The following is a 13,821-nucleotide window of genomic DNA, read 5'->3' on the forward strand; positions in this document are numbered from 1 at the left end:
ACCTCCAAAAGCATTTAAAGACAATTACAAGGTCGGTTTTCTATCACCTCAAGAACATTTCCAGGATTAAAGGACTAATGTCTCAGCATGATCTGGAAAAACTGATCCATGAGCTTATTTTTAGTCGAATTGATTACTGCAACTGTGTTTTCACAGGTCTGCCTAAAAAGTGGATTAGACAGCTGCAGCTGATCCAGAACGCTGCTGCCCGTGTCCTCACTAAGACTAAGAAAGTGGAGCACATCACCCCAGTTCTAAAGTCCTTACACTGGATCCCTGTATCTCAGAGAATAGACTTTAAAATACTTCTGTTAGTCTATAAATATCTGAATGGCTTAGCACCTAAATACATCACAGACTTGCTATCAGTTTATCAACCCTCCAGACCACTCAGGTCTTCTGGCTCCAGCCTGCTCTGCATACCTAGAACCAGAACTCAACATGGAGAAGCAGCATTTAGTTCCTATGCTCCACGTATCTGAAACAAATTGCAGAAAACTTGTGGTGTGTGGAAAGCCTGAGTTCCTTTAAATCAAGACTAAAAACACATTTGTTTTGGACTGTTCTATTTAAACAGTTCAACTGAAACATCATTAGTTCAACTTTTTTATTTTCTTTAGTCCAACTGTTTTTAATGTTTCTTTTTTGTTTTTCCTACTTGCTTTGATTCTGTTTTATTTTCCTATATTTTAATCATGTAAAGCACTTTGCATTGTCTTTGTACTGAATTGTGCTATATAAATAAATTTGCCTTGCCTTGCCTTGCCTAGTTTGGTGTTGCAGCATCCAGGCTGCTTTATTCCTTATTAGGGCCATTATTACAGAAACTAAAGATTTTAATGTTTCCCCTTACTTATATTTCAGCAGTATAATGGAGTAAAAACAAAATATGTCTGTTGGTCTGTCTCTAAAGTTTAACTTTAAAGTCTAGCTTTAAAGTATTTAATACCAATTTGTATGGTAGTGTGTTCTGTGTTCCAGTTTCCCACAAGTTAGATTCAATTAAATATCTCCTTGCTTACTGATTTTTACCTCAACTCAAAACACTGAACTGTTAAATCTGCTTGAGATTCTGGCAAATATTCTGCCCAGAATCTGATTGTATGTACCTTCTTGTTTCTTTAAGCCCCTTCTGTACCTTCTTGTTTTTGAAAGTCATTTCACTATTTCACAAAACATCAGTTTGTTCTAATAATCGATTTTCTGTTATTTATTGCAGTGATTTGGACACTCTGGATTGGACATGCTGAAGGTAAGAGAGAGGTTTCATTCATCTATTTTTCTCTGTTTTCCTTCTCAGCAGATCATACTTGAATTCATAATCTAGTCAGAAAAAATAATTCTGCTTAGTTCTGTGCAAGGTCACACTAGTTTGGGTCACAGTGGATGAAAATTCCTTTACCTTTGTCCATGAAGATCACCTATTAAAACTAAAAAATAGCTAACATATTTAGGCATTAATGGCTTTTAGTAACCAGGTAAAGCCTAACTGTGATTAAACAGCTCTGCTCCAAGAGGGACCTGCAAGATAGCAACAGAGTGACTATAATGCCCGAATAGAATCTTGAAGACTTTCAATTTATTTTAACGTACATTGGTGTTGCAGGAATGGAAATCATTGTCTGATTCAGTGATAATAAAGGTGTACTGAATGAAAGTCACCAACCTCCTCAGAAGCTAACAGACTGGATTTCAGACTTAGACAGACTTTATTGTCAACAGGCTGTGTTGGCTCTGATTGGATGATTCAGATCAATGATTGACTTATCCAAGTCTTGGTTGCACTAGATGTTGACTTGTAGCGACAGTGGAGAGAAAAACCTCCCTTTTAAGAGGAAGAAACCTCTAGTAGAACCATGCTCAGTTTGAACGGCCATCTCGGGGGTCAAGAAGAAAGAAGCAGAGATATAAAAGACAACTGTAAAAAGCGGCCCCATCCAGGAAACACACAGCCAGGCAGACAATTTCAGAGCCAGCTCCCATGTCAGAGCACATTCAGCCAGTCACAGTCAGAGAAACAGGAATACACTGAAAAACAGGCCGATATCAAACATCTATAAACAAAGGTGTTGATGGCAGGAACACAGCTGATATTTCTCTCCAGGATGGCGTCACAGCCAAACAGGAACAGACGAGGCAAAGCTACTATGAGAAAAAGCAGAGAGAGCAGAACGTTAGAGATTGAAATAACAGATTCTGAAGAATAGAGATAGAATGAAGCAGAATGATGAAATAGGGGTCCCTATGTCCTCCAGAAGTCTAAGCCTATAGCAGCATAACTATAGAGATAGCTCAGGATGACCTGAGCCACTTTAACTATAAGCTTTACCAAAAAAGGAAAGTGTTAAGCCTACCCTTTAAAGTAGATGGGTTATCTGCCTCATGGACAAAAACTGGTAATTGGTTCTGCAGGAGACGAGCCTGATAACTAAAAGATCTGCCTCCCATTCTACTTTTAGAAATTCTAGGAGCCACTAGCAAACCTGCAGATTAAGAGCGAAGTGCTCTGTTAGGAACATAAGGAACAATACTGTCTCTGATATAAGATGGAGCTTGGCCATTTAAGGCTTTATATGTGAGAAGGACAATTTTGAATCCTATTCTATATTTAACAGGAAGCCAGTGAAGAGACGCCAGGATAGGAGAGATATGATCTCTCTTATAATTTTCTTCAGAACTCTGGCTGCAGCATTTAGAATCAGCTGAAGGCTCTTAAGTACAGTTTGTAGACTTCTTGATGGTAAAGATTGAAAAAGTCCAGTCTTCAAGTAACAAACGCATGAACTAGTTCTGCAGCATCACCCCTGGGGAGGATATGTCTAATTTTTGCAATATTCCTCATAAGAAAATAGGAAATTCTAGAAACCTCTGTGATATGGAATTTGAATGACAGGTCCTGATCAAAAGTAACACCAAGATTTTTTACTTTATTATCTGAAATCAGTTTAATCCCATCCAAATGAAGTGGGACAAATCAGCTTTTTTTCAAAGACTCTGATCCAAAGACTATAACTTCTGTTTTGTCTGCATTCAGGAGCAGAAAGTTAAGTCATCCAAGTTTTTATGTCTGCAAGACATGCCTGTAATTTATGTTATGGGTTAGCTTCATCTGGATTTATAAACAGATATAGCTGCGTATCATCAGCATAACAGTGGAAATTAACCCCATGCTGTCTAATAATTCTACTGATTTGGAGCATATATATATAGTAAAGAGAATTGGTCCTAGGACTGATCCCTGTGGTAATCCACAGGTAATCCTTGAACATGAGGAAGATTTTTCATTAACGTGAACAAACCTAAATCGATCAGATAGATTTGATGTCTAGTGCTATTCCTTTAATTCCTACAAAATATTCAAGTCTTTCTAAAAGAATATTATGATCAACGATATCAAATGCAGTACAGAGATCTAACAGGACAAGAACAGATACAAGTCCATTATCTGAGGCCATGAGAACATCATTAATGACTTTTAACAGAGCTTTTTCAGTGCTATAATGAGCTCTAAAGCCAGACTGAAACTCTTCAAAAAGTTAATTATGGTGTAAGTGAATGCAAACTTGTTTGGCAACTACTTTCTCAAGAATTTTAGATAAGAAAGGAAGATTGGATATAGGTCTATAATTGACCAAGTCATCTGGTTGTAGAGAAAGTTTCTTAAGTAAAAGAATTGAACATTATTGATCTCACATTGGAGAAATGTATCTCTGCATTTAACCCATCCCCTTGGGGAGCAGTGGGCTGCCATTGTGCGGCGCAGTGTGGGGTTAAGAGTCTTGCTCAGGGAGCCAGAGTAGCAGTCTGGGGGAGTGGGGGATCAAACTACCAATCTCAGGATTCAAAGCCCTATGCCCTAACCACTAGGCCGCCACTTCCCAAAGGTTTAATCACAGCTACCTTAAAAGCCTTTGGTATATATCCCTGTAATGGGATGTAGGATGAGATCAAAGGGAATACTTCCTTCAATAACCTGGTAGGAACTGGAGCTTTCATACAAGTTGAAGGCTTACAGTAGATTAAGACAATAGCCTTGCTAACTCTGAGAGCTCAACTGAGTCAAAAGAGTGTAAACCCAGTTCAGATTCTATGGCTACCTCAGATGCTGCCCCACCCTCCAGAGATAAACCAATTGTAGTTAGAGGAGTGCTAATGATCTTAGTTTTGATTAGATCAATCTTATTAATAAATAATCCCATAAAATCATTACTGCTTAGAGCAGGTGGGAGGGATGGTTCAACAACTATGGCTCAGGGTGAGTTTGGCATGTGTATTAAAAATATTAATAAGGAGAAATAAGCTGCTCTTGAGCAAAGGGTCCCCTTATACCATAGTTAACAAATTTTCAGACTAGGTAATTCCCGTAGGCCTGTGGAACACGAATTTCTCTCTGGTTTCCTCGCATTTTGCTTCAGAGTGTGCAGCTCTGTATTAAACCAGGGAGCCATGCTTTTATTTCTAATTTTTTTCTTTTTCAAAGGGGCTGCGTTGTCTAAGGCAGTACGCAGAGAACTAATGATCAACCTGTGAAGGGGAATAGACTAAGCTTTTGCACTCTTCAGCACTGCTTAGCGAAATAGAGGAGAGAGAAAGTGAAAGAAATTCTTTAAAATTTATAACTGCGCTATCTGATTATCATATGCTAAAGTGAAACCTTCCTTTGGGGGAGGAGAAATCTGTTAAAGTAATCCTGAAGATTATTATAAAGTGGTCAGAGAGGACAGGGTTGTGAGGAAATGCTGTTATTTCTTCACATTCTATGCCATATGTCAGCACAAGATCCAAAGTATCAAAATTAGAATGTGTGGGAATATTCAAATTTTGAACAAAGCCAATAGCGTCTCAGATAGCATTAAAGATGCTCTTAAGATATCACCTTTGATGTCAGCATGGATGTTAAATCTCCCACTATAATGACACTTTCTGTATTTAATACCAAATTAGAAAGGAACTCTGAAAACTCATCTAAAAATTCAGAGTAAGGACCTGGTGGACGATACAATAGTACAGAAATAGATCTTATGTTAAACAGACCACATTTAATAATTTTTACTTTTTTCCCAATTGGACTTATTTTAATTAAATTATCATGATTTATTCCTTTGGAAATCTTTTCTAATTGATCAGATTTTGGTTGTGGGCAAGACACTGTCTGGATGGAGTAATGAGTGGGTAACAGTAGAGAAGCTGCAGAAACGTGTGTTAAACTACGACTCTGCTTCCTGGTCTGCACCCTGGGTTGTCAGGGTTTTGGAGGAGTAATAAACTTGGCCAGATTCCTACAAAGAAGAGCTGCACCATCCAACGTGGGATGGATGTCGTCTCTCCGAATCAGGCCAGTTTTCCCCAAAAGTATTGCCAATTATTAATGTAGCCCATGTTGTTTTCAGAAAACCAACTAGACAACCAGCAGTCTAATGACAACATGCAGCAAAACAAGTCATCACTGGTCAAATCAGGTAAGTCCTGTTGATGCTCATCCTTTAAATCCTGCATTATTACAGTTAGTTCAAATTGTTGTTTTGAAAGCACACCATCTTAACACCTTTCTAGTCATGTTTAACTTGTTCAACTTGAACAGCTTTTTCAAAATCTTGAATGTTAATTTTATCCAAGGGTTATCAGGATCAATCAGAAGCATCCTTAATTTATTATCTCCTATCGTGACTTGGATGGATGGAATGGATCAGGATGGAATAGTTTCTTCTTCTGTAAATTGGAATCACATAAACAAATTAGCTGTCTTAGTTGAGCAGAGTTGTAGTACTCCATATATCCAACTTCACTTTTATATAAACTAAAGCAAAATTATTTTCAAAAAGCTTTCCTATGCCTCTACGTACTACTACACCCAGAAATGTCATGGAGTCCTTATCAAATCTATTTTTTATATTTAATTTATAGACATATAGTAAACCAAATTCTTCCAACGTTGTCATTAATCTAGGTATAGATTTGTTTGCTAGGCCTGAAAAGTTAATAAATCATCAGCTTAAGAAGAGAACTCTAAACATTTCCGAGTATATTAAAACCTTTAATCCTTTTTATATAATTCAAGAGGAGAGTCTTCAATTATTGCTTTAACCCTTTATAGGCCAAGTTACCATTATTATTATTTTTTTTTATTACTTGCCAATGCCCGTTGCATATGGGGCTCCCCACCCATCTGTCAGTGTGTTCTAGAAGAACAAGATTTATATCCAGCCACTCAGCAAAAGTACTACAGTGTGGCAGTACATGTACTTTTGGTCTTTGACCAATTAGATGAGCCTTGGCTTATAAGTTACCTACTGGCTTAAATGTTACCTAAATAAATTGAGCTAAAAAAAAAGTTGATAAGTCATGTTATAAAGGTAAAAAAGGGAAAAGTTAAACAGTTAATAAAGGCAGACATACACTGAATGATATTAATGAGTTGAAAAGATCACAGCTTATGATGCAAGTTTTTACACTACAGCCGGATGCTCTGATGTACACTCATATAGTGACTTGGGTGCAATCAGACCCAATTTCGATTTCATAGTGATTTCGGAAAGCCCTGCGGGGAGTTCACCTCTGTGCATTTCAGATGCAGTATGAAGCTGGCCCCTCACCCACATGAGTATCATTAATTAATGCTTGTAACCTGTCTGAGATGATCTCTCAACCCACCAGAATTTTCATGAACAGTGCTGGCCATACTTCTGCAACTTGCATTGATCATATTTACGCAAATATTCTTGAATGCTGTACTAAACCAGTTTCTGGTTCTGTGGGTGACCACAATATCATAGCAATTACCAGAGAAAATAAAATTCCTAAATGTAAGATCAATATAATACATAAAAGGAGTTATAAGAAATCAATTCCTAAAAATGTTTTTCGCTGATATCCGTGATGTTGAATGAACTCATGAGTATATTGATGAGGAGCCTGATGCCTCCTTAAATATCTTTATGGAAATGTTTATAAAGATTGTTGATAGACATGCCCCTATGAGAAATTGTATCATAAAAGTGAGACTGTTGCCCTGCAACCTCGTATGGCTGAGGGTAACGTGTCCGAAGATCTTCCCTCAACGTGTGGTGCTGTGTGGCATGAGAAAGATGAAACACACATGTTGAGCTTCTTTACCTTCAGCCGGAAGATTTATTCTTCTTGGGTGTTCCAAACACTTCATGTACAACATACTTCAGTAGAAGACCATTAGCTTCATTACATAAGAAATGGCTGTAATATACCTTTAAATCAAACAAACAACTTTTAACATACTCCATTTAGCATTATGAACTATGTCAAATGACAAAATTAATTTACAACTGGCTTTTCTATCTAAACCATATGAACTTTGTAGTTAGTGCTTTAAATCCAATGTCCCCTTTTGTATTTTACTATCAAAGTAGAAATGTATATTAAATGGTTTTTAACTATTTTAATAGCTATTAACCATTTCTAATCAGCATAAATAAAATGTATTTTAACATTTAAGCATCTTAGCTTTTAACAATAATATTTTACATCTCACATAACCTCCACTCTCAATATAAAACTGAAAAAGACACAATATTCCTTTAATGTGCTTTGGCCTTCAGCTTCACGTGTTCAAAATATATGGCTTATCTGGTTTTTGTAACAAACCCATTAAGAAGCATTAAATAAAACCAAGAAACCAAAATTATTTCTTTTGAGTGTGGACTCCTTCAAAAAGTGCAAAACACAGATTCAGATGAACTCCAGTCCTTCAGCTAGCTCTAGCATACGTGAAGTTAGCTAACATTGGCTCTAATTAGCATTCTGAACTAGTCCCGTTTTTGTACACAAAAACCATCACAAAATGAACTACATGACTCATTAGTTGAGATTTAATTTAAGACCCTTTCCGACTCTTCAAGAGTACTAATATTGGTACATAAAGCCATATTTATACTGACCTGTGGCATGAGAAAGACGAAACACACATGTTTGCTCTGTTCGAAAACCTAGGAAGCGTCCTTAGAAGGCCAGATTCGAAGGCCGATTTGGTCGGATTCCAAGAGTCCTCGTTATGCTGCCTTCTTTTTGCCCGATTTGGAGGACGGGTCCGATGTATCCTTGGATATCCCAGTGTTGTGATTCTATAGATAATTCTATTCCCAGCCCGCTGGGAATTTATGTTTCTGATACTTTAAGATGTTTATTGCCCTCCCCTGTAGGGGTGGTAAAATATCTTATTTAATCACATATTATTTCAACTGTTATATACTGTTTATGACACACAGTCCTACTAACTGTGTGTTAGAACAATAGATGAAAGAGTGATTCGAGCACTAATCATGGTCAAACAGTTATTTCTTCACATACATGGAATAAATTCACCACAACTTCTGTTCAAAACATAAGAGTTTATTAACAAAAATCATTCAGCTCCAAGTCAAACGTATTTCAGTTTAACACTCTCAACTAAGACTAGTTAAACTCAACTAAACTAAACTAACTACTATGTACAAAGAGGAAGAGGAAAACGGTTGAAAAACATACCGTATTTTCACGACCATAAGGCGCACCGTACTAAAAGGCGCACTCTCAGTTATGTGTCCCATTTCTGTATTTAACACACACATAAGGCGCACCGGACTATAGGGCGCGTTTTTTTATATACAGGTACATGTCCTCTACTACCTTTAAATACCTCTACTGCGTATTTAAAAATACAGCGGGGGCAAAACTGAGTATGACTGTGCTTTATTCATGTATTTATTACAAAGTATTAATCAAACCTGGGAGCTGGCCGTGAGACAGACACATCGCAGATGACACAGCGCTGTGGTCACTCCTAAATTAACTTAAAATCCTGAAACCTGCCGACGGAATATGTTCGCTTTTATTACCGGTATCCTAGTGCCTGCAGTTTAAATTATTTAGATGAAAAACACCTGCCAGCAGCCGCGGTGAACGAAAGGATTTCTACTGTCGGTGCACCGCTGGTATGTGGGGGTCTGAGCGCCTCCGACAGAAATAGATAATCTGGATGAACTGACTGCAATTATGAAGTTTTCAGGTGGACTTTCTCACTTAAAAACATATTAAAACTACTTAATTCCCACTGATCACAGCAAATATAGCTGCAAGATTAAGATTATTTAGATGAAAAAACACCTGCCAGCCACCGCGGTGAAGAGGAGGAGACGTGCCCAGAGGCTGCTGTTGAATTAAGTTTTCAGGTAGAAAAATAGAGCGGGAGCAAAACTGAGTATGTTTGTGCTTTATTCATGTATTTATTACAAAGTATTAATCAAACCCATCAAAGTCATCATCCTCTGTTTCTGAATTAAACAGCTGCACTAAATCAGACATGCCAGTTTCCCCTTCTTCGCTGTCAGAGTAACTTTCCGTGCAGCGCGGCTCCTCAGAAATAATGCCGGCTTTTGCAAAAGCTTGAACAACAGAGCCAGCAGACACGTTAGTCCAAGCATCTACAATCCATCCGCAAACTGTGGCGTAACTTGCCCGGCGCTGCCTTCCACTTATCCTGAAACTGTGGTCTCCGTCTGTCATCCATCGCTCCCACGCCGCTCGCAGCCTTACTTTGAACGGGCGCTTCACACCGATGTTGGGCGGTTGAAGTTCCTTTGTCAGACCCCCCGGGATAACGGCGAGCACAGCGTTAATTGATTCACCTTTTTTTTCACATCGGCTGTGAGATGGGCACGCAGCGATGGTGATGCGTGGAAAAAAACACCTGGTCTCCTCACATAGGCTACACCTCCCTCAGCCACGCTTTCATCATCTCCTCATCTATCCAGCCTTTTCCATTTAATATCATATGTCATCAGAGCGCTGTGTCTGTCTCGCTGTCAGCTCCCAGATCAGCTTCTCTGATTGGTTGATGCGGCGCGTCCAGCAGCAAAACTTAAATTTTTCCATCTCGAGCAGCAGCAGCGCGTTGGCGGTGCGTCAGATGCTTAAACGATCCCGACGTGCTGCACCTGCGGCTCAAAACGCGCTGCAGGACCTTTTGCTGCACCTATACGCGCGTCAACCATTGACTTTGCATGTAAACTCGCTGCTTCTGCTGCACCTGCTGGGTCCGGTTCACACCGATGTTGAGCGGTTGAACAGCGAGCACAGCGTTAATTTGTTTCCCCATGTTTTTCACATCAGCTGTGAGATGGGCACGCATGGAGTCACAGATTAATGGTGATGAGTGGAAAAAAAACACCTGGTCTCCTTACATTCAGCCACTCTTTCATCATCTCCTCAATGAGGTGGTCTCAAAAGTCGCAGTTACAACACACATAGGGCGCACCGCACCATAGGGCGCACCGCACATTTTGAGGGGAAAAAAAGACGTTTAAGTGCGCCTTATAGTCATGAAAATACGGTATTACAGTTTAAGATGGATTCTGTGTTTGAAACCAAAGTTTATCTGGAATAATTTGGGATATGATCAAATTAGCTTTTCACTCATTTTAAAGAAATTGGAATGTTTTCAGGCCAATTCACAATGCAAATCCATGAGGTAAATAAAACATTATTTGGCCAAATAATGTTTTATTGAATGATTTGCTTAATCAAGAACCAAAAACCTTTAGTTAAAAGATTCTTTACCCTCTTTGAAATAGCTAGCAGCGAATAGACATGAGGATTCCACTAAATGACTCTTGGTCATACTTGCTGATGGAAATGTAATGAGCATTTGAGGAACACATGAACACTAATGTTACATCAGTGTTTAAATCCTTAGTGAATAAAGCTTGTCTAAGCTTTAGCAACAGCTCAACACATATTCCTGTAGCATAGCGTAGCATGCAGTCCATTTCTTAGCATCAATTAGCGTTGTCTTTACTCCGCAGTAAACACACGATATGATTAGCATCATCAAAAGACACATTGCTTGTTCTGTCTCTAATCATGCCAGACCTGCAAACCTTTTTCCATGTCCGTTTGGAAAGCTTGAGTTTCATCCAGTTTTGCAGCTCTGCAGTCAGGGGTTCTTTTGTCTCAGTCTCACCCCCAAGGATATGGTTCTCATCCAGTTTGGCTCTGTAAGTTCTGAAACTCAAGAGAAATGTGTTACAAAAGTTCTGTTTGCAGCAGTTAGGTTCTGAAGGGTTCGACTTATCCCTGATGGTTCTGGGGATGTGGTTCCCCTGGGGCCCACATCTCCACTGTGGGCCACAGTGGGCCCCAGCTTTGAGTGCAGGAGCAGAAGGAGGCTGGATCAGAAGAGGGAGAAAGAAGAGAAAAAGAGGCAGAATCCTGTGTGCTCTCTGGTTTTCGCTGTCCTTACAGAAGGGGTGGTTTTCACACCTCTGCTGGTTTCCATGTGACTGTTTGTGACTGCTTTGGCTGAAAAAGGGGGGGCTGCTGAAGTCCCCCAGCTGTTATTCACCAAAGCTGCGTTTTCTTCTCTGGTCATCCTATCAGGATGAAATATGGACACTGGTTCTCACTGTCCAAAAAGTATGATCATGGCATATGGCCATGGGCGTAGGTTTGCATAGGGACCATAGGGACATGTCCCTACCAAAATTTTGAACCGACCCATTTGTCCCTACCAATAATTGGATGTGAGCAACATGTTAATAATTTACAGCAGTAGTTATCGCAGCAGTGGCTTCTTTTCCTCTCGCAGCTCCTCTGCTGGTCTCTCCTGTCCCTTTCACGCAGCAGCGCATGGAACTGTGCTGCGCTGTTTAACTCAACTCTCATTGGTTGTTCTGCCTTAAGTTCCGCCTTCTCTCTCTCTGATTGGCTGTTTTCTAGTCCGTGTGTGCTTGGAGCACAACATTGAAAATTTATTCACACTAGAATGCAGCGGTTACTACAATTAATATTAGGCTACAAAACTAGTCCCAATAAAAAAAAATGAATATCATGTATACTAAAATACAAAAACCTTTTTTTTTCTTTTATAAAACGAAATATTCTGAGTCAGCCAGGAGTTCTGAAGACTGCTGGAAAAATGGGCAAATAAAGGCTGTAAGCATCAACATTTCTGATTCTTAGCCACAGCCACCTAAAAAAGAAAATGTGAGGGTTTCTTTTTTACAGATATTTAGTTAATATTACTGTTTTCATTTTTTTGTTTTTATTTTTACAATTTTGATATAATAACTGATCTAAGTGGGTTGCTCTGTGGGGAAAGGCACATTTTACATTTATATTACTGTATGTTTTAAAGTCTCTATTCTCCAGTTAATGATGAATCACTTACTAAATTAGTTGACAGTTTTTGAAATAATTAATTAATATGATTAATTTTTTTCAGCCCCAGATAAAATACATGAAATGGGCTACACAGAGTAACTACAGCCCAGATGTTCAACTTTTATAGTGAAGTTAATATTTTAATGAATGTATTATTTTGCTTGATACAGAGAGAGAATAGTAGGTACAAATATTAGAGTGGGGTTTAACTCTGCACAATTCTATATCTTCAGAAGAAAATACTGTATTTACCTTCTCTCTTAGTCGTTCAAATGAAACCATTTTCAAAGTGGAAAACAGTCCTAATTCCACATTCATCAGAGCCGGTGATACTTCAAACATTGATAAACAGCATCTAATGAGTGTAGAGCTTATAACATTTTTATTAATGGAGCAAAATGTTTTTCTCTTTTAACAATGAATTCCCCTTATCAGTACGGATGCTCACATTGAGCATAAAAAAGGACATGCATATTGCATAGCACCAATGACACCAGGCCAATAGTGTCCCTACCAAAGTTCAAATCAAACCTACGCCCTTGCATATGGCATAACACCAGGATTCATTGCGGGACCAAGCAAGCCGTGATCAGAGGAAAGGTTACTTGGCGCCGAACAGTGGTGAAAATTGGAAGTTCAGTTTAATATAATACAAGTCAGTGAATAGTTCCGTCTAAGATTAATGAAAATAGTTGTTTTAATGGTTATTGAGTCAGATTTGTGGTGGTAATGTTTGGTTTATCTAAAGGTTTTAATCTGTTACTGTGTAAATGGGTGTGGCTGTAATTTAAGGACAGATTCTAATATATCTTCAGTTGGACTTTAAATCTGATAGGATTTTAATCTTTTTATTGCTGTTTTGCACAATATGCTTAACTAAGTATTTTTTGTTGTTGAATATTAGAGATTTTGCAGATATATTTTTATACATACATTGTTTAGATGTGCTTATATCTTTCTACCCCTTTTATAGAATAGAAAATCCCTTTATTGTCCCACAATGGGCAAATTTACAGCAGCAGAAAGATTATTGAAAATGGTCACACAAATGAGGACCTTAGAAAAATGTATAAGAATAACATAATAGGGAAGAGTTAAAATATAAACAATAAAATACTGTAAAGTGTTTTAACAATATAAAACTGGAGAATAAATAACCAATATGCAGCTATGGATATTTTTACAGTAATGGATATTTGAAAATATCAGCAACATCAGAGATGTGCAAAATGACAGCAGCAGGTTATCTAACTGACTAAGGTTTCTATCATTACATTTGATTTTATTTGTTCCTGCTTCCGTTGGTTGGAACCTTTATTCCACTCTGGATTCTTGTGAGTGTAGTCCTTGTTCACTTTACAATAAAAAATAATTAAATAAACAAACAGTCTTGAAAACTTCGGTTTTCATTCTTTTCCTGCTTTTTGTGTCAACTTTCGCGGTTGCTAAGCAGCAGAGCTTACGGCGGTAAAACCTGCCGAAGGGTAGACCTGTTCGAATTTACAGCCAAAACTCTTCCGGTCTCCTTATTTTCAAGGACTTCGAAGGATCCAGTCTAGGTAGACCGCATCCTTGGAGGATGCAGCCCAGGTTTTCGAACAGAGCCGTTGAGCTTCTTTACCTTCAACCGGAAGATTTTTTCTTCTTGTGTGT

The 13,821-nt window shown here is 38.4% G+C and overlaps 1 protein-coding gene across 1 annotated transcript in view; it reads left to right on the forward strand.

The window, feature by feature from the left end:
- LOC119789309 (obscurin-like) overlaps positions 1 to 13,821 on the forward strand; it is a 92,796-nt gene that overhangs the window by 11,059 nt on the left and 67,916 nt on the right. The window contains exon 2 of the mRNA XM_038294145.1: positions 1,220 to 1,252. Coding sequence (XP_038150073.1) covers positions 1,220 to 1,252 — 33 coding nt within the window. The remainder of the gene's footprint in view (positions 1 to 1,219; positions 1,253 to 13,821) is intronic.

Source organism: Cyprinodon tularosa, unplaced genomic scaffold (genome assembly GCF_016077235.1).
Source record: "Cyprinodon tularosa strain WSP-4 unplaced genomic scaffold, ASM1607723v1 ctg1096, whole genome shotgun sequence".
NCBI lineage: Eukaryota > Metazoa > Chordata > Actinopteri > Cyprinodontiformes > Cyprinodontidae > Cyprinodon > Cyprinodon tularosa.